This window comes from Heloderma suspectum, chromosome 6, assembly GCF_057233095.1.
Source record: "Heloderma suspectum isolate Gila_16-S chromosome 6, 16-S_ref, whole genome shotgun sequence".
NCBI lineage: Eukaryota > Metazoa > Chordata > Lepidosauria > Squamata > Helodermatidae > Heloderma > Heloderma suspectum.
This window is the reverse complement of record NC_139463.1, coordinates 90,406,448-90,432,490: the sequence shown is the minus strand read 5'-3', so window position 1 is coordinate 90,432,490 and position 26,043 is coordinate 90,406,448. Positions and strand designations below refer to the sequence as shown.

The following is a 26,043-nucleotide window of genomic DNA, read 5'->3' as shown; positions in this document are numbered from 1 at the left end:
TTACTGATTTCTCAGAATTATCTGAACTTTGCTGTTCATATCAGGCCTCAGGATAAAAATCAAACATTTAGGGACAAAAATGCAACCCAGTAATCCAGCACTAGAGGCCAATATGGAGAAGATCTCCACAGCCACCATATATTTTCCCTTGGTGCTCAGGTAAGCAGGAACAAAGGATAACCAAACACTGCAAAATACCGCCATGCTGAAAGTGATAAACTTGGCCTCATTGAAAGTATCTGGCAACTTTCTGGCTAGGAAAGCCACAATGAGGCTCATAATAGCTAAAAATCCCATGTAGCCCAGAACAATATAAAACATTGTGATTGACCCTTCATTGCACTCCACTATGATTTCTTCAGTGAGCGAGTGCATGTCAACATTTGGGAATGGAGGAGCAGTGCATAGCCATACAGCACAGATACTTGCTTGAACAAGGGAGCAGCCAAGAAGAATAGCATTAGCTAGTCTTTTTCCCACCCATTTCCTCATCCTGGATCCTGGCTTGGTGGCCATGAAAGCCAGAACCACAGTGATGGTTTTTGCCAATAAACAAGAAAGAGCCACAGAGAAGATGACACCAAAAGCCGTTTGTCGTACGTAGCAGGTCACTGTGTGAGGTTTGCCAATGAACAGCAAGGAGCAGAGGAAGCAGAGCAATAGCAAGATGAGCAGAGAGTAGCTGAGGTTCTGATTATTGGCTTTGACGATGGGAGTATTCTGATGCTTAATGAAAATTCCTAGCACTGAAGCTGTGATCAGAGAAAAGGAGAGAGCTAAGAAAAATAATGTGATGCCCAATGGTTCTAAGAAAGAGAGAAAATTTAGCATCTTGGGAATGCATTGATCTTGGTCCATGTTTGGAAATTTATCTTCTGGACATTTGAAGCAATCATCCATGTCTAAAAAAATAACACAAATTATTTGTCAATCCCTCAATCATGCCATCCTTTTATTCCCCATGCTGTGTCAAATAAAATATATCAACCCACCACCAACATTTGTTGTTCATTTCATAAGCTACACTTTTTTGAAAATTGCTCTACTAATTTGGATCATCAGATACTTGAAAGATAGTATCACATATAAAGAGAAACCATGGAAACATCACAGACATTGCTTTTGCTTTTGTTTGTTTATAGTGTGCAGTGCATCAGCCAAACAAACATCCCCCCACTTTCTATGCTTGCTGTAGTTTGACTTTTCTCCACAGTGTCACTAATTTCTTCTGAAGTAATTGGTTTCCCTAGCCATGATCACAATTGAAGTAATACAAGACAAAGAGGCTTAAAGCAGAGGCTCATCCTCCCTTTCTTCCCATGGTCCAAATCTGCTGTATTATTTTAGTAAAGAGCATCACCTTGATCCTCCGATGCAAGGGGAGCCAAGGCAAGGGGAGCCAAAGGTAGATATCTTACAATCTTAAGAGATATTTTAGTGTTTGTGTATTGTGTGTTTATGTTGTTGTTATGTTTTGTTTTTCTTTTAGAACTAAAATAAATTATTATTAAAAAGATCCTTCAATGCAATGGTTTTAGTGTCAGGGCCTTGTAAGTTATAGCCAGGATTTGATTAGAAGTAGCCTGGAAGGGCTTGGGCCTTTTCAGCCTCTGGATTGTCAGAATCAGTGTGAGCTTATCTCTGTCAGTGTTCCCAGAGCAGAGCCAGGGGGAGTCACCCAACTCCCCGTCCACCTGCTGGTCTGGCCTTGGCAGGCAGGGAGGCTGGAAGCTCTCCATGAGAGCCTGACAGAGGTGGGGTTTGCAGAAATGTTGCCTAGGTTGAAGCGTCACTGCTGGATGGCTGAGCAGTGATGCCCTATTTAGACAGGGGCCTTGCTGAAAGGCTAAAGGCCCTTGTCTGTCAAGGGATCTGGAGGGCGGGCCTTATAGTCACACCTTCCCTTTTAAGCTGGCACAAAGGCAAAGAGCCTTTGCTAGGAACATCTCGTCTTTATTGCCCAAAGCCTCTGTTTGGATCCATCATCGTCTGGGCTTTTGGAGGCACTGTGCACATGGACTGGAACTTTGGAACATTAAGGACTTGCTATCAAAAGTACTATGAGGTTTTTCATAGACTTGAACTCTTGTTTCTGTGGATTGTGTGTGTCCGTTTGTCATCAGCTCAGTGCATTGGCAGGCTGGGTTTGATCTACGACTTTTGGACTTTCCTCTGCCTGGACGCATACAGTGTGGAGCTACCAATGTGAAAGTGGTGGCATGGAACTCGGTTCGCCTCTCTGTTTACCCTTCCTTTGATCTTGATAGGCCTTGACCATGTAGCCTGGAGTTATCAACAAAAGATTCAAAGTTGGACAAACTCTCTGTGGGTGTCGTTTGTTTAGCCCCTTCAAGGAGTTATCCCTTGAATGCCTCATGCGTTAATTCCAGGAATCATTCCCTTTCCATGTCTGGGGTTGGAACCCATGAAAGGATTGCCTCGGTTAGGTACCCAGGAATGTTCAGAACCATGGACAATGGGGAAACCATGTTGGTGAGGATCTCAGTCATGGCAGTAGTGTTTAGCTTTGGACTGTTCTGGAATTATATAGAGCCTGTAGCTACTGACCATCAGCTATATGATTTCTGAAGAGTGTAACCATTAAGCTTTTGCCATGGGATTTCCTGCAGTAAATAAATCTCACTGATTTGGGTGTCAGATTCCATGAGCGTGTGTGCTGGGGGGATCAGGAAGCCTGGCAGCCAGTTGCTGTAGTTCAAGGATGGGCAGATACCTCAGAAAGATTGGCATGCAGGGGTGAAGCAGGCAACTGTCATTCAGGCAACAAGCAGGCTGAACATTTCATGTCATTGATGGGGAATCTTGTCTGTGAGTGTCCCAGCTAGAACTGACAGTAATTCCCTCCTCTGAGTAGCAGCTTATGTACACAAAAAAAGGTGCTAGTGCTTAGTCTGTAGGGCTGATTGGTATGTTCTTGACAATTGTATTGCTTTCTCAGCCCTCCCACATGCCTGGTGGCTGCAGGATGAGATGATGTGATGATCAAAGAAATAGTGGTCAAAGGACATCCATCAATGTGTGAAATATGTTTCGTTTGAGGAATACGGATGTAGGAGAAATTTGTCAGGTCTGAATTTTTGTATGAATTTTACCAAATTTGGACCTGTGGTACATACATTAAATGAAATGGAAAGAAGAAGAATAAACAGCACCCCAAAATTAAGACCACAAAAAAGAGCAAACACAGGTGCTGGACAATGAAAAATGTTTAATATAGCTTGACACAGTTTGGAGTCCAGGACCCCTATCTCAGGAGGTTGAAAGATTTAGAATTGCTGCCCACCATTTAAGAATAACATTTGCAAATGTTGTTCATAATTCTGGAGATAAAGGCCAGATCTACACCTTGTGTCATATCATTATGATCCCATCATGGTAACGCTACATCCCTCTTGGGCATTTATACCTCGTAAGATGCACAATGACATTTGTTGCGGTATATTGGATAATGTGGAATACAAAGCAGGAAATAGCACTACAAAGGCAGTATATTGAATGTGTAATATTCCCCAACAGTTATCAGTGCACTTCAATACTGCTATAAAGCAGTAGTGTAGATCTAGCCAAAGAAAACATTCTATCGCTCTTTTATACTGCTATATCTAAAGGAATTCCTAAATCTTTCAAGTTCCTCAGGAAGAAGTCCAGGATTCCAAAATATCAAACAATTTGCAATGTCCAGCACCTGCATTGCCTCTTTTTTGGGGGAAAGCCATAAGTGAACTGGAAAACACTTGCATACTAAAATCCAGAGTTCTCATTCTTTTGTAATCTAGTTACTCAGAACATGCACATAAAAATGCATACATTGAGCATAAGGGCACCCAAAATACATACTAGGGGAAATTGTGAATGAAAATGCAATAGAATAGGGATGATGCTTCTGAAAGGTGTGCACACTAGGGGAACTGCATGCAAAATGCTTATATTAGGAATTTGTACACATTTTCATGTAGACATTTTTGGAATGTGTTCAGGATGTGATGGTGCTTTGTTCATAAACTGCTGCGAACACAGGCCAAAACCCCTTGGAGATGGGGACATTAGAAATTTGGCAAACCCTTGATGCTGACAATAATTTTGTGGAAAAAGAAAATCTGGAACATAGCAATAAATAAAAAGTTGACACACACTTAACTCAAAAAGTTGAATTAAGAGTGCACAGAGGAAAAAAGAAAAGAGATACCTTCAAGAAGGATTGGCAAAAATATATAGATTTCGTGAAAAGAGATTTGAATAAAATAACCTTGGTAGAAGCTTATAGACATTTTTTTTTTTAAAAAAATGGCTATCAGCAGGATGTGCCCATAGACGTATATGCAAATAGAGCCATGAATCTTGAATATAAGTCTATGTGTCCATAGGCTTATATGCAAGATTCACGGCTCTATTTTGTGTATAAGTCTATGGGCGCATCCTGCCGATAGCCTTTAAAAAAAAAAAAAAAAAGTTGATTGGCACAGAGGAGAATGGCTCCAGCTGAGCCAACAGCTGAGTGCCATCCTGCACAGAATCCTCATGGAGCAGAGGTAAGTGGGGTCAATCTGCTGCAGATTCCGGGGGCCAGAATCCAAAGAATCCAGCCTCATTTGAATCCATGGTGGATTTCTTTAACATCCCTAATAGTGAGCACTCACAATGTCACCGGTGTCTATTCTTGAACCCAAACAGATGCAAGCAGAGTAAATTACCCAAGGTGCAATGCAAATACCATGAAATGCACATTCACCAATGATATTACCTGAAGACATCAAAGGAGCAATTAGTATTTTGGAATGGTGGGCTTGTCATCCATGTGAAAGAAGTCAAGAAGTCACCTGAACAAGTAGCCTTCCAGAAGAGGAGGGAGTATTAAATCTGTATCTTCCAGAATAGGTTTATAAATAGCAATAAGTACATTGCACTGACTCCAGTTTGTTAGAATGAATACATTAATTAATATATCCAGAGTAATTGTAGGGCAATTGTTCAAAGCTGCTGTGATTCAGTTCAGACAGCACACCCATCTCCACCAGCATAAAAACAGGCATCATGCCAGAACAAAGGAGCCCGGATGAGGTCACAATATGAGCACACATCCAGATGAAAAAGTACATGTAGTTCATGAGTGTGTGCATCAGGCTGCATCCACATGAAGATCTCTTGCTGGGTTGGGGAAGCTATGGTCAAGAAAATGTCTGGAAAACAAATTATCACCTCATACTTCTGAATACTTTCTGGTAAATGCTGACATTTACTCTTAAAGTAAGAGAGAAACTGTGATGTGGTTCTGATGGTACACACAGTGATATATACAAAAATAATTGTTTGGGATGTTTACCTAACTGGCTTAGAATTCTTTATTCATTTATTGCATTTATATCTCAACTTTTTTCCATCAGGGAACCCAAAGCCTATGCAGTGCCCCATCTAGGCACACTAACCAGACTGGAACCTGCTTAGCATCATGTGCCCTCAAACTATGCCTCAATAGAAAATGGAAACGAGGCTGATATTCTATCAGTTACTATAAGTGCTTGGTAGGAGACATCTGGTTGGAGCCATGGTGTCCGGCAGTGACTTGCAGAGTTCCACAGGTTGCTTATCTCAAACAGCTGGGAAAAGGTTGAGAAACCTTTTTAACTTCCCCTGGAATTAAAAGGGGAAGCTTACTGTACCATCTGGAAGAAATCTTGGAAGAACAGTGGCTTCTGTGAAGAAACAGAGGGGCTGGAATCTAAGAATAGATGCCTGAGTGTAATCTACTGAACGCTGTTTGAAACTTCTAACTAATTAGGAGACACAAGGACAAACAGCTCCAAATACTATTTCTGAATTTAAACTACCAGCAATATCTGAGGACTTGTAATTAAATCTGCGTGTTTGCTTTTTTGTTTCTGCAATTATACTTGCTTGTTGTGATTTGGAAAGTGGAGGATGGCAGTACCAAAGGAAAAAAGGAAAGGCGGGGGAACGCCATCTACTCTCCCAATTGCTCCTTCGGCAAAGGTTTTTAGAAATGCTGGAGATGAAGAGGAGTTGCTTGCTTTGATAAAAACTATGTCTTCTCAGCTAACAGAGCACACAAAGAAACTTGAAACAATTCAGGACTCAATTACTGCCCTTCAGAGGGCTGTGGATTTAATTAATATCTATTTTCAAAAGACGGAAGTGAAGGTTAATGATCTTGAAGATCGGGTTGAAATGGCTATGAAAGTGTCTCACAATGTTTTGTCTGCTCAAATCTCTCAATTGGAGGCCTTCACTTGGAGAACGAATCTACGTATCCTTGGTATTTAAGACGTGGCTACTGATATAGGTTTGGCTGAATTTATGGATAAACTTTTGCATGAGCTATTTGCCTTACCATCTGATTTTTTTACTTGATATTGAGCATGCATATCGTGTTAAATAAATAAAAAAAAATGTTTGCATTTTTTTTCTTTCTCCTCTTTTTTATGTTGTAATAAAGTGCATATTTTTGTGTGTATGTGTGTATACACATATAAATATATCTTTAGATACGATATTACTTAAAATACACAAATGATTTGTTCCTGTTTTTATCCTTTTCTTAAACGTCTCCCCCGCTTTTTATTACTATTAGTATTATTAATACCATTATGGGATTATTCTTATTACTATTCCTTGTTGGCTAAACCTTTAATGTTTATTAATATGCATTAATTGAATGGTTATTTATGGCCAATGGAAATGGATTGTTTGCTTCTATTTCTGTGCTATAAGGCTATTTGGGTATTTGGTTTGTTCTTATTGTAGTTTAATATAATTCTGTTTTTTTTTCTTTCTTTCTCTTCCTTCTTTTGCTATCCTCCTTTTTTTTCTTTTTTTTAGAATACTGTATTGTTGGAAACTGAAGATTCTGATTATATTGTTGGTAATGTTTATTTCATTTATAAAAATAAAATAAAAATAGATTCAAATAGAAGTGCTTGGTTGTTGTTGTTCAGTCATTCAGTCCTATCTGACTCTTGGTAGGCTTTGACATTTAAAATATAACTTGGTGAATGATATCTTCCCTGGAAAAGGTAGGGGTGTAACGAACCCCACTTACCTCCATCCGCTGGGGTCCACGGGAGGGTGGAGCCGATCTGGTCCAGTGCGTTGGGGTCCGTGGGGGGGGGCGATCCATCCCTCCTCCCCAGAATCCTTAACCGGCCAGCTCTGCTCTGTGGCAAGGCTGCAGAGCTGCAGGCTGCAGCAGGACTTCCGGCTGCAGCCAGGCTGTGGCCGCAAATGTCCTCGCAAATCCCCCCCAGAACGGACCTACCTGGCAGCGGTGGTGGCTCCAACAGCTGCTCCGGTGGCAGCTCTGGCAGAGGCTCCGGCGGTGGCTCCGGGTCATCTTCCAGCTGCTGCCGGGCTGCTGTAGCGGCCGCCATTTGCGTCCCTGCCAAGCCATGATAGGCTATGTAAGTATCTATGTAGCCTATCACAGAAAAAGACGGGGATGCAAGTGATGCAATGGCTGCCATTTGCATCTCTGCCTTTTGCCATGATAGGCTATGTAGATACTTACATAGCCTATCATGGCTTGGCAGGGACACAAATGGTGGCCGCTACAGCAGCCCAGCAGCAGCTGGAAGATGACCCAGAGCCACCGCCGGAGCCTCTGCCAGAGCTGATGCCGGAGCGGCTGTTGGAGCCACCGCCGCTGCCACGTAGGTCCGTTCCAGGGGGGATTTTGTGGGGTGGCGAGGGTAGGGATGGCTGAGAATTTCTCCCCGAAACTTCGGGGGCCAAGTGCCAATGCATTTGGCACCCCGAAATCGGTGGTGAAATTCTCCGCCCCCAACGCCCCCCGCGCAGGATGGGCCTAACTTTGGCGAATGTCCCTCCCAGCAGCAGGTCCCGGCGGCGGTTCATCGGCTTTTTGTCGGAGGCGGGGGCGGCAGCTGGTCTTCTGACTGGCTGCCGCCGCCGCCATTACAAAGTAAAGTTAAAAACAAACAAACCCCGTGATAGGCTACGTAACGATTAACGTAGCCTATCATGGCTAGATTTCCAAAGTCAGCCATGATAGGCTACGTAAATCATTACGTAGCCTATCATGGATGACTTTGAAAAAAAAATAAAAAAGTGCGTACGCAAATGGCGGCGCCCTATGGGCGCTGCCATTTACGTTCCTTATTTGGTCCCGGTAGTCTACGTAAAGATTTACGTAGACTACGGCGAAAATAAGGGCAACGCTATTTGCGTTGCCCTTATTTTTGTCGTAGTCTACGTAAATCTTTATGTAGACTACCGGGACCAAATAAGGAATGCAAATGGCGGTGCCCATAGGGCGCCGCCATTTGCGTACGTGCTTTTTTTTTTTCCAAAGTCACCCATGATAGGCTACGTAATGATTTACGTAGCCTATCATGGCTGACTTTGGAAATCTAGCCATGATAGGCTATGTTAATCGTTACGTAGCCTATCATGGGGTTTTTTGTTTTGTTTTCCCACTTTTTCTTTCACGGCCGGGGAGACGGGGTGCTTCTCCCCAGCCTGAATTTTGGCTGGGTGAGGTGGGGCACCTCCCCCCCCTCGGCTGTCAGGGTGGACCCTGAGCCCATAGAATCCCAGAGTAGTTCTGATTCGGAGGAAGAGCAGTCGCTCCTGGGAGAGGAGCGCGCCCCTTTTTCCCAGGGCCTGCAGCTGACAGAGATTCCTCCCACCAACATTCCTAGATTAGAAAGCAGTCCAGGGAGTGACCCAGCACAGATAGCAGACTGGGTGGATGCGCGGCACAGACGCAGAGAGCGGTGCCAAATGGAGGGAGCGGAAAGGAGGTGTAGCTCCCGGTTGGCACTCAAAGAATGGTTGCGCCCAGAGGATCCAAGGGAAAAGGGGAGGGATTCTCCCTAGTCCTTATATTCAGGGGTCTGCCAGTAATTGCCTTTCAAACAGGGACCAACTGTTCCAACTTAGGGCATAGGGATGCTGCTGCTCAGATCTAGTTGCTACCTGTAGAGTTGTTAAGTTGTAAAAGAAGAATAAAGCTTTGAAAAGAATCCCTTTGTCTGTGTCTGGACTTGGCTACTGGATTAGACTGAGATAGCCCTCCAAGGAGCCCTGAATTTCGTCCGGGCGAGGCGGGGCGCCTCCCCACCCCAGCCTGAATTTCAGGGGGAGAAGCAAAGCGCCTCCCCCCCACCGCGAAGCAAGCTGCAGGACAAGTTAAGTCCCTTTCGTACATCCCTAGGCGAGGGGGTAGTCTGTTCCGCCATGGACTCCAGGCATCCATGGAGTCCATGGCAGAATTTTCCAACATCCCTAGGAAAAGGTCAGAAAGAAGATATAACCTGGTTGTTTATTGAAGACATTTTCTTGGTGTGGTATGTATATAACGTGTTACGTCTCTGTGTCATGAATGGACTGTCACTGTTCTGTTTTGGAATACTCAACAGGAGCTAAAGGAAAACCAGTACAAACTATTTTACAGCATTTATTTCTCAACCCAACCTACCTCACAGGGTTGTTGTTGTGAGGATAAAATGAGAGGAGGAGAATGTAAGCCACCTTTGGTTCCTTGCAAGAGGAAAAAAAGGCAGGATATAAATGCAATACATACATACATACATACTCATTCCTAAAACTAAACGTAATATTGCCTACCCTTTTGGTCTGAAATCTTCCCCGCTGGACATGGAGTGCAATCATAGCAACAAAATGGCTCCCCCTCCTTCTTCTTTTTGCTGTAGCCTGGATGGCAGTTGTCATTACACTTGGCAAAAGGCAGCACCTATTGATAAAAAGGGGGAGAAAAATATATGGATCTTGAAGTGTAACAACAAAGTACTCTACTCAGCTAACATCAAAGTTCCTCTCGTAAATGGAGATAAGGATGTTAATTGTGTTAAAGAATGGTATACGATTATTTTATTTAGTAAAATAAACAAAATAAAATAAGAACGAATGAATGAGCGAATGGAAGGTATCAGATTTTGGGAATTTAATACCAAGCCAATGAACAGAAAAAGTGAAGAGGGCTTCACACTGAATTTGAAAGGAGTGGTTTCAAAAAGAACCAAACACTTTCCAAAGCAGTGCCTTGATGTAATCTTCTGATATTTGCTGGTTTTCTGCAAGGGAAGTGAAGCTCAGTGCCAGAATCCATGGCAACACAGTCACTGATCTTGATAAGCACGTTCCAGATTAAGATGGCTGCTCTTTGCAATGGGGTACTATTCTAGGTGGTCGATAGTGAGATTTATTCCCCTTAAAAAGAGCAAACACATGAGGTAATTAATTAAAAATCCGCATTTAGTAGGGGTGGACGAAAGTCACTTACCTTTTCTCGCAGCTTGTTTGCGATTGGGGGGAGGCGCTTCGCTGCTCCCCCCGCGAAGTTCAGGCCAGGGGGGGAGGCTTCCCGCCTTGCCCGGCCAAAATTCAGGCCGGGGGGGAGGCTTCCCGCCTCGCCCAGCTGAAATTCAGGCCAGGGAGGAGGCGCCTCGCCTCGCCCGGCCGCAAACGCGAAAGTAAAAAAAACACACAAAAAACGCCCCCTGATAGGCTACGTGACGATTCACGTAGCCTATCACGGCTAGATCTGCAAAGTCAGCAGTGATAGGCTACGTGAATCATCACGTAGCCCATCACGGGTGACTTTAAAAAAAAAAAGCGCGTACGCAAATGGCGGCCCCCATAGGGAGCCACCATTCGCGTTCCTTATTTGGTTGCTGTAGTCTACGTAAATCTTTACGTAGACTACGGCGAAAATAAGGGCAACGCAAATAGCCGTACGTGCTTTTTTTTTTAAAGTCACCCGTGATAGGCTACGTGACGATTCACGTAGCCTATTACGGCTGACTTTGCAAATCTAGCCGTGATAGGCTACGTGAATCGTCACGTAGCCTATCAGGGGGCATTTTTTTTTCCCTTTCATTGCAATGGCGGCGGCGGCAGCCGGTCGAAAGACCGGCTGCCGCTCCCGCCTCACTCGAACACCCGCCGAACCGCCGGCCGGACCAGCCACCGGGAGGGACATTCGGTAAAGGTAAGTCCCGTCCCGGGGGGGGGTGCGGGGTGCGGGGGGGTGCGGAGGATTTCTCCCCGAAACCTGTTCGGGGGGCCGAACACGGTGGCGCTCGGCCCCCTGAAGTTTCAGGGATAAATTCTCCGCCATCCCTAGCATTTAGGCATCTGCACCGCAGGAAGGCACGGAGGTAGAATTCCTTGTTAACAGCATAGTGTGTACATAACGAAACAGCCACATCCAAATATTCAAAGGAAAAGCACCCTTGTTTGTAATCATCCCAGCCTTCTTTTTGATATGGATTATCAGGGCTTCTATGAGAACATGTGCAATGTGAGTTAAATATAGTCAGCGCCAGAAATATTGGAACAAGGATAACTGTTTTGGCAGTTGGCCTCTGTACACCACCACATTGAAGTTGAAAGGAAACTAGGGATGGCGGAGAATTCCGCCACGGATTTCAGTGAGGCTGAATGCCCCCCGAAACCCTTTCCTTCTCCATACTTTTCTCTTCCCATCATTCTGGTACAAGTTAATCTTGGTTTCATCAGTCCAAAGAATCTTATTCCAGAACTGGGCAGGCTTTTCTTGGTGTTTGCTGGCAAAGGCTGATCTGGCCTTTTGGTTCTTGAGCGTAACCAGTGGTTTGCACTTTGTTGTGAAGCCTCTGTATTTACATTCATAAAGCTGTCTCTTGACTAGGGATGGGGGAGAATTTCTCCCCGAAACTTCGGGGGGCCGAGTGCCAACGCATTCGGTCCCCCGAAGGTTGGTCGGGGAGAAATTCTCTGCCCCCCTTCCCCCGCCCCCCCCGGATGGGACTTACCTTTCACGAATGTCCCTCCCGGCGGCGGGTCCCGGCGGCGGTTTGGCAGGTCTTCGTCAGGGGCGGGGGCGGCAGCTGGACTTTCGACCGGCTGCCGCCGCCGACATTACAAGAAAAGTAAAAAACAAAAATGCCCCTGTGATAGGCTATGTAACGATTAACGTAGCCTATCACGGCTAGATTTGCAAAGTCTACAGGGACCAAATAAGGAACATGAATGGCGGCTCCCTATGGGGGCCGCCATTTGCATACGCGCTTTTTTTTTTTTCAAAGTCATGCGTAATAGGCTACGTGATGATTAACGTAGCCTATCACGGCTAGATTTACAAAGTCAGCCGTGATAGGCTACGTTAATCGTCACATAGCCTATCACGGGTGACTTTAAAAAAAAAAAAAGCACGTATGGCTAATGGCGGCCCCCATAGGGAGCCGCCATTCGCGTTCCTTATTTGGTCCCTGTAGTCTACGTAAAGATTTACATAGACTACGGTGAAAATAAGGGCAACGCAAATAACGTTGCCCTTATTTTCGCCATAGTCTATGTAAATCTTTATGTAGACTAAAGAGACCAAATAAGGAATGCGAATGGCGGCTCCCTATGGGGGCCGCCATTTGTGTATGCGCTTTTTTTTTTTTTCAAAGTCACCCGTGATAGGCTACGTGACGATTAACGTAGCCTATCACGGCTGTCTTTGCAGATCTAGCCGTGATAGGCTACATTAATCGTTACGTAGCCTATCACAGGGGCGTTTTTTTTTTCTTTTGAAGTTCGCGGCCGGGGAGACGGGGAGCTTCTCCCCGGCCTGAATTTCGGCCGGGTGAAGCGGGAAACCTTCCCCCCAGCCTGAATTTCGGCCGGGCGAGGAGGGAAGCCTCCCCCCCGGCCTGAACTTCAGGGGGAGCAGCGAAGCGCCTCCCCCCACCGTGAAGCAAGTTGCGAGACCAGGTAAGTGACTTTCGTGCATCCCTACGCTTGACTGTAGGGATGGCGGAGAATTTCTCCCCGAATCTTCGGGGGGCCGAGCACCAACGTATTCGTCCCCCCGAAATTGGCGGTGAAATTCTTCGCCCCCCTTCCCCCCCAGGATGGAACTTACCGTAGCCAAATGTCCCTCCCAGCGGCGGGTCCCAGCAGTGGTTCGGCGGGCTTTCGGCGGGGGCGGGGACAGCAGCCGGTCTTTCGACCGGCTGCTGCTGCCGCCATGACAGCTGAAGTAAAAAAAAAAATAAAAATGATAGGCTACGTAACGATTAACGTAGCCTATCACGGATAGATCTCCAAAGTCAGCCGTGATAGGCTATGTTAATCGTTACGTAGCCTATCACGGGTGACTTTGAAAAAAAAAAAGCGTGTACGCAAATAGCATTGCCCTTATTTTCGACATAGTCTACATAAATCTTTACGTAGACTACAGGGACCAAATAAGGAACGCAAATGGTGGTGCCCCATGGGGGCCACCATTTGCGTATGCACTTTTTTTTTTTCAAAGTCACCCGTGATAGGCTACGTAATGATTAATGTAGCCTATCATGGCTGACTTTGCAAATGTAGCCGTGATATGCTGCGTAAATCGTTATGCAGCCTATCACAGTTTTTTTTTTTACTTTCGTAGTTCGCAGCCGGGGAGATGGGGCGCTTCTCCCCGGCCTGAATTTCGGCCAGGCGAGGCGAGGCAGGGCACCTCCCCCCCGGCCTGAATTTTGGCCGGGCAAGGCGGGGCGCCTCCCCCCCGGCCTAAACTTTGGGGGGAGAACTGAAGCACCTCTCCCCCACCGCGAAGCAAGCTGCGAGACCGGGTAAGTGACTTTTGTACATCCCTACTTGACTGTAGATGTTAACAATGACATGCCTACCTCTGCAAGAGTGGTCCTGACCTGGCTAAATGTTGTGAAAGGGTTCCTCTTCAACATGAACGGACCCAATTCAGATCAGTATCAGGGCACTTGGTGTGTGTGGGGTAAACTTTTTCTCCCCATTTCCCCCTACAGCCCCCTATCTCCTGGAGCATCATGGTCCTGATCTGAATAGGGACACTTGTTTTCTTCTTCTTTACATGATGGTAAAGAAATCCATCACATTTGGCTCTAATATGTGTGATGCTTAGTCTGGCAGAACTGATATTTGGATTTCACCTGATTAAACACCCTGTGCCATGTGATGGCCTTTTCATTCATGATGAACTCTTGCCCTGGTACAGCCTGTGGATCCATCCTTCCTACTTTCACTCTGAAGAAGGATTGGTTTGGGAATGTAACCCAGTTGATAATATCAAATCCAGCAGCTAGTTCACCATACTCATCAAAAGACACCAAGTCTCCAGCAGTGTTGTTAAATGGGATATTCCTCAGGAAAGGGTGAAGCTAGAATGAAAAGAGGCAAAGGCAGTTTTTAGAGCAGCCTTGCCCAACTTGTTGTCAATCAGTTGTTTGGACTACCACTTCCAGCATTCCTGACCACTAAAAGTACTGAGCCTGGTTGGATAAAGCTGTCTGTTTCACTTTCCCCCATTATATATATATACATCTAAAATATGGAGAACTTTGCAAATTTCAGTATTTTTTAATCAAAATTGAACTGAAACAGAATTCTCTCCCATCTGTAGTGTAGGGAAATTTTGGTTCTGCACAGGTTTAGGTGTCTTTAGGAATGCTGGAGAAATCTGTTGCAGACTCAAATGAGCCAAATTCCAAAGAATCCGACCTCTGGGGTCTGCAGCAGAGTGGCCACACTTGCCTCCAGGTCTGTAGGTGTTCCTGCAGGTGACAGGATTGATTCTGAGCATATGGAGATAGTTAGCAGTTCAGACTCAGAAGGGGAACAGCCAGAACTGGGGGAGGCATCTTCCTGAGCGAGTTCAGAGTTCAGAAGGCATGCTTCTTAGGATGCTAACACAGAGATGTCTGGGCCTGAAGCCCCACTCCTCCATGGGAACCCAGGAGGAGGAGGAGGAGGAGGAGGAGGAGGAGGAGAGTGTGGGGTGTGACCTGAGGGATGCTAGACTGCGGTGCAGAGTGAAGAGGGAAAAGGTAGAGGCGGAGCTCAGATGGTTGACCCGGTTGGCGATGCATGATGGTTGACGCAGGGGAGCATCACTGGAAGGGAGGGGCATCCCTCTCTAAGTTATTCTAGCCAGCAAGTTCTTGTTTCAAACTGCTGGCAACGTCGTAGCTCCCACTTGGATCCCCTGTTGCCATTTGTAAATGAAGCAGCTGTATTCCTTTGTAGCCTGAGAGTCTTCAAGGATTTGCATCTGTAATGAACCTGTTGATAGTGGATTAAAGGCATAAGACTGAGGCCTCTTCTTGTGTGTGTGCATGAGGAAGGATGGGGCCAAAGGAACATGACAGCGGGGCAGCTCTTCAGCTTCCTAAAAAATGCTATACTTCCTTATCGCAGGAAAGTTACAGGTGTAAATGGCATGTTGTATGCTATTTGAGGCCATAAAGCACTTACTTTTAACTAAATAAAGGTGTAAGCAGCTTCAATTTAGGTAACAGTAAGTCCTTTACAGCCGCAAAAGGCATAGAATATGCCATTTATGGATGTAATTTTCTCACGATTGGCTAATGGCAGCTGCCAGTAACGTATCACGTTTTTTAGAAAGCTGGAGGGCTGCTTCACCAACTCCAGCGGATGTGGCAAGGCCCCAGAGGACTCCATGGGGCTCCAAGTGGCCCATACTGCCCTGAAGTGGACACCCCCCCCAGACCAGACAGTGGGAGGTTCTTACATCCCTAGGTGTCTTAGGCCAGATCTATACCTCATGTCATACTGATCTCATCATGGTAACACTATATCCTCCTTGCGGATTTATAACTTGTAGTTCATGCAATGACATCCGCTGTGGTATTTTGGATAATATGGAATAAAAAGGTGGACGTAATGCTACAAAAGCAATAAATGGAGTGTGTAACAGTTATCAGTGCACTTCAATACCAGTAAAAAGCACTAGTGTAGATCTAGACTTGGTGTCTTTCCTGAACCGACTGTCATCCTACATTAGCCTAGCTGTGACAAAAGGACTGTTCTGGATGTGAAACATTACCTGCCAAGGTTTAAGATTTCGATGATACAGACTATCTCTGTCAACCATTGCTCTGACCTCTTGCATAGTTGTGCATATCTTATGTAAAGCATAGGCTATGGCATATACTGCATTGTAGATGCTGTAGCTTTGGCCAGTCATGCTCATTTCAAAAAGGGTTCCAGGGAGGTTCTCTAGCTTCTCTTGCCCAGTGCAAGGATCACTGCTGCCTTTTCCCACATTTGAATCAGAAAATGAGCAGTTGAATGCTTCTTCCCAGAATATTTTGAGAAAATTGTCTTCTTTTTGCAAGGTAGGATGCAAGATCTTCAGAAATGTTGTAAATCCCAGTATCTCATTGGAGTGAATTGCAAGAGACAAGGCACCATGGAAGATATCAATATTAAAGGTCCTGTGCAACGTCTCTGATGAGAAAGCCCATTGGGCTGTCAAAATCCACACTTTAGCTATAGATGTCTCTGCAACACCTTCTGCAAGCAAGTAAAAATATATCATCCATTGCAGACATGCCATAGTCTGAGCTTCTGCATTTAAAACCAGTACATTGATTTCAGTCATGGTGAGTGACATGGCCTTGGTCAGGATGGATTCAAATGAACTCAAATTCTCTATCACTTGAGATATAGGTGGTGCTTTTACATTGAGGGCTGTGCAGATTCCATTCCAGGAGAGCATGGGTGTCAAGGTCTGCACAAACGTGTCTCCATTATCATCATCTGATGCAATGATCCCGACCCATGTCCACTGGAAATGCAACAGCAGCTGGACAATCCCTTTGTACTGATGTATTACATTGGGGATCATCTGATAGAAAGAAGGGAGTTGTGTTTTAACATCCATGACTGGAGCTATTACACAACTGGAAATCTAAGGAAACATAAAACACATATCTCAATGAATAGAGATTAGGCTGAACTGTAATAATTTATCTCAAATATTTTTTTAAGATTAACTCCATGGGGAAATCCTGAAGTAAAGAATTTCTTTAATGTTTGCATATAGGACAGATGTGAAGGCATTTAAGGATATTAGGGACATTCAGTTTTGGGTCCATGGGCCACATACAGCCTCCTGGTCTTTTTTGCAGCCACCCCCACCTCCTGCTACCACCAAATTTGCCATGGTTGTGGCAAAAAAACCAACGTTTTTGCTGAAAAACAAGGCACTTACTCTCTGTGTGCCTTGTTTTCAAGCAAAATAATTGCTTTTTTTTTTTTTACCACCACAGCAACTTCAGAGTCTGTGGTAGCAGGGGTAAGGGTGCACCCCTTGGCAGGTACTGGAGGGCAATATGCCCCCCTGACGCCCAGAAGTTGCCCACCCCTGCCTTAGAGCATGAAAATCTCAATTTGATTCACTGGGGATTTTGTTCACAAGGAGCAACAGTGAATTCCTTATTTTGCCTGTTAGTGAAGTGCCAAATAATGTCACATTCCTTGGGCCAGTTGTATGAGAATGAACTACTGCATATGCCCTCCCCCACTGTGTCTTCGGTTTCTTTACCATAGGAAGAGGAAGCAGCAAAATAACAACTGATATAATGCAAGAACTGGCCTGCAGACTTCCTTCTACACTTGTAATTCTGGAAACAAATCAGTGGGTTTGTTTTTCTATGTTTCATTCCTGCTGTGGGTGAAAGGCTTGGTCTAAATCATCCTGGTCAGAAACATGTACACAGGAAGTCACCTGATTGAAAATGCTTGAGATTTGCTTCCTCATCATTCTTGAGAAGTGCATCATCAAGATTAAAGCACAGATGTCACTTACATGTTACTTACAGTTTCGGTTGCATTGTTGACCTCAGGATAAAATAAAATAGATCCCTGGTCCCATGTGCATGCAATGAAAATAATTTAAAAACTGCTTTCCTCATTCAGGATCTTTTCTTTAAAAAATGAGCAAGGTCTGTCCTTTTGCATCAGTTACACATCACTCTCACACCCTTTCTGAAAAGTTTTATGGCCCACACATCCCCTTTACCTGTGGAATCTTGTAGATACCTAAGATAGTAGCCATGTGAAGGGAGGTGTCAGAGTTAAGTCCTCCAAGGGCAGCGATCAGGTTCTTTTCATTGTCACAACTGAAGTTGGGGACAATCCTTTTCCAGGTGGACAGAAGCTTCAGGGTGTTCTGATGAGTCATCTTTGCATTTAAATAGCTGTCATAAATGTGAAAGCCCAGGCTGACGTTTGGTAGGATCTTGGGGTTCTCATTGATCTCCTTCACAGCAAATACCAAGGACAGAATATGCTGATAGTTCTTTGGCATTGCACTAAAGAAGAGGTATTGTGTGTCAGATAGCAAACCCTTCATGAAGTATCTGTCGGACAGCATGTCATTGTATGTATAATGAAAGCTGCAAATATTATTAGGACTGAAGTTTTCATAACTTCAAACCCATTAAGTAAAAGCAGATGAATCATTTAAACAATCACAAACTTTCCTAGCATTTGAGTACATGTATATGCTTCACGACCAGGTTACCTTTTCCCCAGCTTTCTTTAGCAGACTCCACAAAACAAATAATATATATTTGTTGTAACCAACTAACCCCTCCCTCCAACGGCATGGTTTCTATCAGCAGAACAGGGAGGCAGTGATTTCTCCCTCCCTCTGCAGTCCCACACACCCTGAAAATCTGCCAGGGGCTGGGGAAGCCTCTGCTGCAGATTTGCGGGTGACAGAGGGTTGCAAGAGGGAGGAGAGCTGGAGAAAGCTCCATTGTGCAAGCAGAAGTCCATTTATGTCACCCACTGTATCCTGCCAGTTTTAAATACAACCCATGATTCATTCAAATGGCATTCTGATTGATTTCAGTGTAGTGTTATGGAAAGGACTATATAACTTCCTCAGATTCCTCAACTGTGTACAATTGTATGTTCTATCTGGCCAACTTTTCCTCTCACTTCCTGCCTATCTGCAACAGCAGCAACTCACTGAAGAAAGAGCAAAATGAGTTAAATCAGTGGATTGGTGATGAAAAACATATTGCAGAGGTAATGGCATGTACATTTTCTTATGCCTAAAAGTGACACACACACACACACACACACACACAGAGAGAGAGAGAGAGAGAGAGAGAGAGATTTATGCATTCCATTGCACCAAGGATATGTTTGTAATGGAAATGACCTGGCACAGCACATGTTGTGGAGGATTAAAAATATCCTTACAGAAGTTCGCCTGCAAGCTTTGTACCAGGGCATTCACTGAAAGATATTTGATCAAATACACAGCCAAACTGAGAAGTAATCACTCCAATGTATAGGTCCCCCATCTGATAATACTCATATGGGATCTCAAGGAGATGGGTCATAATCATAGCACACTTGGCAATGTCTGCCTTTCCTTCAGTTGGAGGCAGCTGTAGCCACAGAAATAGCAGCAGGAACAGAAATATCCATACCATCTTGGGGCAAATCTTGGAGCAGTCTAGTTACATTCTTCTTTAAGTGGTTTCAGATTTGTTTACTAAATAGAAATTACCAGAATAGGATAGCCCTGATGGTTAAGATTCTCTCATTCCAACTCTAAAGAGGAACTTTTTAAAACAGTATTTTATATAGAGTTAAAAAAAAAACACCTGTTATTGATTGTTGTTGTGGTCTCAGCAAATCCATGTGGACTTTAGCAAGGTGGAGAATGACTCATAGTAATTGGAGATAATCACTGGGCTAAAAGTAATCTCTCCTGTGTATTGTCATGAGCAAGACACTATGTACACCAAAATAAAACATGTTGGTTGGCTGGACCTCACTCTAGGGTAGTGATGTTGCGAACATTCATTTCCTGCTTCATGTTCGACAACCTTCTTGCAGTTCAGCTCCCGAACTGGAGTTCGCGAACCCTCCCTCTTGCCTGACCCTGCTTGGCTGCAGTCGAGCAATCCCCCGAAATCTCGGGCACTATGGTGCGCCTGTTTGCACATTTCCCCCGGCTCTCGCCAAGCAGCTGCTCAGCAAACGGCTCCAGCAGCTATCCCTTCTTTTTTTTGCACATTTGCCCCGATGTGAGCAACTGGATATATGTGCACTTTCTGGATATATGTGCAGTTGCCAGGGTCCTTCTGATTTTGCACATTTATTTGATTCCATATATGCACATTTTCTGGGCAAAAAAAAATTGCGCAGCTACCAGGTCCCTTCTGTTTTTGAGCATTCAATGAACTGAGAAATGCTACAGCCACAGAGAGATCCAAGTGTTGGGGAGACATCAAGGAGGGGAATAGACAAAGATGAGAGCAAGCCCTGGCCTTCCTACCTGAATGATGGTCATTTCATTCAGATTGAAATAGGCCATTTCCCTCAATTTCTGCATAACAATTAGAAAGTACTATTCCTTAACACTTGCAAGTTGAGAGAGGCACCGAGCAAGAAGATGTGCTATTATGGGGCAAATCTCTCCTAAACTTGAAAATTTTACTCCAACATTTGAGAGAATATGTTCAAAAGCAGAAAATAGAGAAAGAAAAAGATATTTCCTTCATTCATAAATCAATATATGCGTGCATATCTTTGGGCAGGGCTTTTCAATAGGGAAATAAATTATTGTTTTACTGTGTGCTTTTTGGTTGTAATTTTCGTGAATGATGGCCCAGAGAGCTTTGGCTATTGGGCAGAATAGAAATGAAATATCTAAATACATACATACATACATACATACATACATACACACACACATAAATAATAAAAAGGGCAGTGTGGTCTTGGTTTCTTGGTTGTGGTTGCATTTTGTGTGTTTTTGTTTCGGCTTGACTGGGGTGACCACTGGGCTGTGAGAGAGCCAAAAAGACAGCCCAAGAAATATTCCCATGATGGTGATACCACCGTCACACTAGCGGGAATTATATACTATATATATCTGGAGAAATGGGAAGTTCCCTTTCCAGCTGCAGCAGGCATGGTGCTCGGCTTTGCAGCAGGAGCAGATCAGCATACCTACGTAATTCTTTCCTCCAGTGCCTCTTTCCCAGTCATGCAGACTGGAAATGCACACAAACCTCGTTTTCCGCAATTAAGCTTGCGGCAGTTCTGTCATTCGTGGTGAAATGTGCACAAACCTCATTTTCTGTACTTCTGCTTCTTGAATTTCTGCATGTCTGTCATAGTGTGGAAGCCATCAGAACCCCACCCACACCAACAACAACAAGGGTCCCGATGTCTCATAGGAAACAGCTGGAAGACTTTCATGAGTAGGAAGAATTGCTGGACATGGCTGGAGTTTCTTGGGGCCCACTGAATGTGCAGTGCATTATTAAAAAGCTCTCCTTTTTTTCTCATTTTCTTGTTATGATTTAATTGGAGCTGTACATATTGGAGTACTGTTTTGTGAGGAATTTAACCAGCAACACAGCCCAATATTGATAAGAGAAGACAGAAATGTGCCTGTTCACACAACAAGAGTTACTCCAACCCTCCTACCTATATGTTCTGAACAGTATTCTCCTCGCCAATAGGGATGGGGGAGAATTCCACCACGGACCCCAATGAGACCGGATTCCAAGAATCAAGCCCCATTGGGGCCCATGGTGGAATGGAGCACTCACCTCCACCTCCCCGCAGAATCTGTCCAGGCCAGCTCTGTCGCTGCCTTGATCCTGTGGAGCTGATGCCAGCTCCACATCTCTGACGAATGTCGATATGGCCGGCAGCCATTGCCGTGCCGTATCGCTGTAAGTCAGTCTCCGGATGCAAATGGCATAGTGGGCGCCATTTGCGGCCATAAAGCTGGTAGATTAGCCTAAATGCAGCCATTTACGGATTGTTGTTGTTGTTGTTCAGTCGTTCAGTCCTGTCTGACTCTTCGTGACCCCATGGACCATAACACGCCAGGCCTTCCTGTCCTGCGCTTTCTCCCGGAGCACGCTCAAGTTCATATTCATTGCATCAGTGATGCTATCTAGCCATCTCATCCTCTGCCGTCCTCTTCTCCTTTTGCCTTCAGTCTTTCCCAGCATCAGGGTCTTTTTATAGCTGCAAACGGCATCCACTATGCCATTTACATCCCTGTTTTTTGACATGATAGGCTACACAAATATTTGCGTAGCCTATCACATGAACAGGGATGCAAATAGTGTAGTGGAAATCCCTGTTCATGCGATAGGCTACGCATAGCCTATCACATAAAAACACAGAGAATGAGGTGGAGTGGAGCCAGCCAGGACAGATTCCAGGGGGGAGGAACGGACTCCTGCACCCCGGAACAGAAGATGGGTCTTTTGTACATCCCTACTCACCAATAACAAATAGTCAGATTGCTGCTGGAATGAGTATTTGGGTTCCATGGCATCTCACAAACATACAAAGCATTCCTGAAAGAAGGAAGAGTACAGGCGACCTATAGCAGTGGTCCAGTTCAAGTTGCATTATGCTGGGAAAATGTGTACTTCGCATCAGGGCCAGGACAGGACGTGGTTGCATCAATAACTATTGGGCAAGCGATCACACATAGAATGTACCTGATCCTGGACTGTTCAAGGTAAATAGGAGAAGGGGAAATGAGTGTTAGTTAAGGAATGGGAAGAAGTTTCCAGTGTTCCTACAAAACAGAGGCCACCACTGTTATGATAAGACGCTCCTGTATTTGGTTGGTAATACAATAGAGAGAGCTGAGAACGCTATCCTAATGCAGCTAGAAGCTTTGATCCCGGGTTGGGATTAGGGATGGCGGAGAATTTCTCCATGAATCTCCGGGAGGCCGAATGCCAACGCATTCGGCCCCCCCGAAATTGGTGGTGAAATTCTCCGCCCTCCCCCCGCCCCCCCCGGGATGGGACTTACCTCTGTCGAATATCCCTCTCGGCGTTGGGTCCCGGTGGTGTTTCGGCGGGCGTTTTGGCGGCGGCGGCCAGTCTTCTGACCGGCTGCCGCCGTCGCCATTTCCCCGTAAAGTATATATATATATTTAAAAAAAACACGTGATAGGCTACGTAACGATTTACGTAGCCTATCATGGATAGATTTTCAAAGTCAGCTGTGATAGGCTACGTAAATCTTTAAGTAGCCTATCACGGCTGACTTTGGAAAAAAAAAAGTGCGTACGCAAATGGCGGCACCCATGGGCACCGCCATTTTTGTTCCTTATTTGGGCACGGGTAGTCTATGTCAAGATTTACATAGACTACGTAGTCTATGTAAATGTTTATGTAGACTACCCGTGCCCAAATAAGGAACGCCAATGGCGGTGCCCATGGGCGCCGCCATTTGCGTACGAGCTTTTTTTTTTTCCAAAGTCAGCCATGATAGGCTACGTAAAGATTTATGTAGCCTATCACGGCTGACTTTGAAAATCCAGCCATGATAGGCTACTTAAATCTTTATGTAGCCTATCACGTTTTTTGGGTTTTTTTACACTTTATTTTTTTCTTTCGCGGCCGGGGAGACGGGGCGCTTCCCCCCGACCAGAACTTCGACGGGGAGGGATGGGGCTCCTCCCCCCCGGCCTGAATTTTGGTGGGGAGGGGCGGGGCGCCTCCCCACCCGCCAAGAATTTTTGGGGGGAGAACCGAAGCACCTCCCACCCACCCCAAAAAAAGCTGCGGGACGAGGTAAGGGACTTTCCTCCATCCCTAGTTGGGATGCTATGAGGCAGCATTTTACTCTTTGCATGGCATTCTCTCTCTCAACATACTCTAAGAGGCAGTGCATCCAACTAGCTGTATTTTTACAAGGGGTAATTCCTCTGCATTTGCATGAAGAATACACTACACAATGGAGAGTGTGCATGTGTGTGTGTGGGGGGGGGACTTGCTACTTGAACACCAATTTCCCTTGTATGGCTGGCTCTATGATGACATCCCAGTGCAGACAGGGAAGATTGCAGGCATGGGAAGAGAGCCAAGGACAAACCAAGGAGCATAGTGATACTAATACCATTTCCAACCTGGCTCTGATTGCACTGTGACTGGGATGACTGAAGTGACTTATGCCATACACCAGTCCCATGAAACCTGTGACAACCACATAAACAGAAATGCATTCAGGCAAAAGTCATGACAACACAGTGTCTCTTTACTTTGCAAGGTCAATTAAAATATATAGAACAGGAATATTTTAATTGTATACAACTGCTTCATTAAGACGACAAACAATATCATACCTATAACGCAGTCTGTACATATGCTAATTGCAGAATGGGGAAAACAAAAGGGACTGCAGTTGCGTAACACATGGACCTCACTCAAGGGCTGTTGTACAGTGCTTGGGAGAGGGAGGACTTGAATAGAAATTGCCCAGAGGCGGAGGCAGGGCTGAAATTGCACCCATGCAAGTTAAGCTGGTGGTTTTGTTATGGAAGATTTGGTTTTGCATATGGAAGACTGGACAACCTTGAGCACTGCTTCATCACCAGATCTCAACCCCCACCCATTATTACAGAAATCAATGAGCAAGGAAGGGTGATAAATCTTACACACACACACACACACAAAGTAGAACTGAGTGCAAGAGGAATCCAACATGGAGACTTCAACCAACAATGTTCAGATTCAGAATCGCATATTTATGCACAGAATGAAATCTAGGGATGTACGAAACCCCACTTACCTGGCTCCGCTGGGTTCTGCTGGGGGGGGGAGGCGCTCCGTCCCTCCCCACGGAATCCTGGCCGGCCGGCTCCGCTCCGCAGGGATTCCGCAGAGCCACCAGCTAGCTCTGCCAGCAGCTGGACATCCGGCCGCTGGCTAGCAGGGATGCAAATGGCGGCAGCCATAGCCGCCGCCATTTGCATCCCTGTATTCAGCCATGATAGGTTATGTAAAGACTTACGTAGCCTATCATGTCTGGGTTAAAAAACAAACAAACAACACGTACGCAAATGGCAGCAGTTACAGCCACCGCCATTTGAGTTCCTTATTTGTGGCCTTCTTAGTCTATGTAAATATTTATGTAGACTAAGACGGCGAAACTAAGGGGGAACGCAAATAGCGTAGTGGACGCTATTTGCATTCCCCTTTATTTTCACCATCTTAGTCTACGTAAATATTTACGTAGACTTAGTAGGGTTGGCGGAGAATTTCTCCACGAATCTTTGGGAGGCCGAGTGCCGACACATTCGGCCTCCTGAAAGTGTTGGGGAAATTCTCCGCTGCCCCCCCCCCCCGGGATGGGACATACCTTCGGTGAATGTCCCTCTCGGCAGCGGGCCCCGGCAGCGGTTCGGCGGCGTTTTGTCGGGGGCGGAGGCGGCGGCTGGTCTCCCGACCGGCGGTCGCCGCCGCCATTGCAAAAAAAAAAAGTAAAGTAAAAAAAAAAAAAAGACACCCGTGCTAGGCTACATAACGATTTACGTAGCCTATCATGGCTAGATTTCCAAAGTCAGCCGTGCTAGGCTACGTAAATTGTCACATAGCCTATCACGGGTGACTTTGGAAAAAAAAAGCGCGTATGCAAATGGCAGCTCCCATGGAGCACCGCCATTTGCGTTCCTTATTTTGGCACGTCTAGTCTACGTAAACATTTACGTAGACTACAGCGAAAATAAGGGAACGGTATTTGCGTTGCCCTTATTTTCACCATAGTCTATGTAAATCTTTACGTAGACTAGACGTGCTAAAATAAGGAACGCAAATGGCGGTCCCCATGGGAGCCGCCATTTGCGTACACGCTTTTTTTTTTTCAAAGTCACCCGTGATAGGCTATGTGACGATTTACATAGCCTATCATGGCTGACTTTGGAAATCTAGCCATGATAGGCTATGTAAATCGTTATGTAGCCTATCACAGCTGTGTGTGTGTGTGTGTGTGTGTGTGTGTGTGTTTTACTTTTTTTTTCGCGGCCGGGTAGACGGGGCGCTCCTACCCAGCCTGAATTTCGCCGGTGAGGGATGGGGCGCCTCCCCCCCGGCCTGAATTTTGGCCGGGCAAGGCGGGGCGCCTCCCCCCCTCACCTGAACTTCGGGGGGAGAACCGAAGAGCGTCCCCTCCACCACGAAGCAAGCTGCGGGACCAGCTAAGTCCCTTTTGTCCATCCCTAAACCTAAGACAGTGAAAATAAGGGGGAACGCAAATAGCGTCTGCTACACTATTTGCATTCCCCCTTAGTTTCGCCATCTTAGTCTACGTAAATATTGATGTAGACTAAGACAACAAAAAATAGGGAACGTGAATGGCAGCGGCCGTAGCCACCGCCATTTGCGTATGTTTTGTTTTGTTTGTTTTTTTTAATCCAGATGTGATAGGCTACGTAAG

At 45.3% G+C, this 26,043-nt stretch overlaps 1 protein-coding gene across 1 annotated transcript; it reads right to left on the bottom strand.

Moving 5' to 3' along the window:
- Positions 1-20,155, bottom strand: LOC146341785 (vomeronasal type-2 receptor 26-like). The gene is made up of 7 exons (XM_084807678.1): positions 20,117-20,155; positions 19,030-19,220; positions 17,837-18,128; positions 15,857-16,723; positions 13,944-14,171; positions 9,622-9,748; positions 1-902 (listed from the first exon to the last, which is right to left on the bottom strand). Exons 1-7 carry the CDS (start codon positions 20,153-20,155, stop codon positions 1-3), a joined length of 2,646 nt encoding a protein of 881 aa, XP_084663804.1.
- Between the last annotated feature and the right edge of the window lie 5,888 nt (positions 20,156-26,043).

Coding starts and splice junctions, on each gene's coding strand:
- LOC146341785 (XM_084807678.1), bottom strand. CDS start 20,155: ATGGCCTATTTCAATCTGAATGAAATGACCATCATTCAG. Junction 16,724..17,836: donor GTATCTACAAGATTCCACAG/GTAAAGGGGATG, acceptor ATGTTTCCTTAG/ATTTCCAGTTGTGTAATAGC. Junction 14,172..15,856: donor GAAATCTTAAACCTTGGCAG/GTAATGTTTCAC, acceptor TTTTCATTCTAG/CTTCACCCTTTCCTGAGGAA.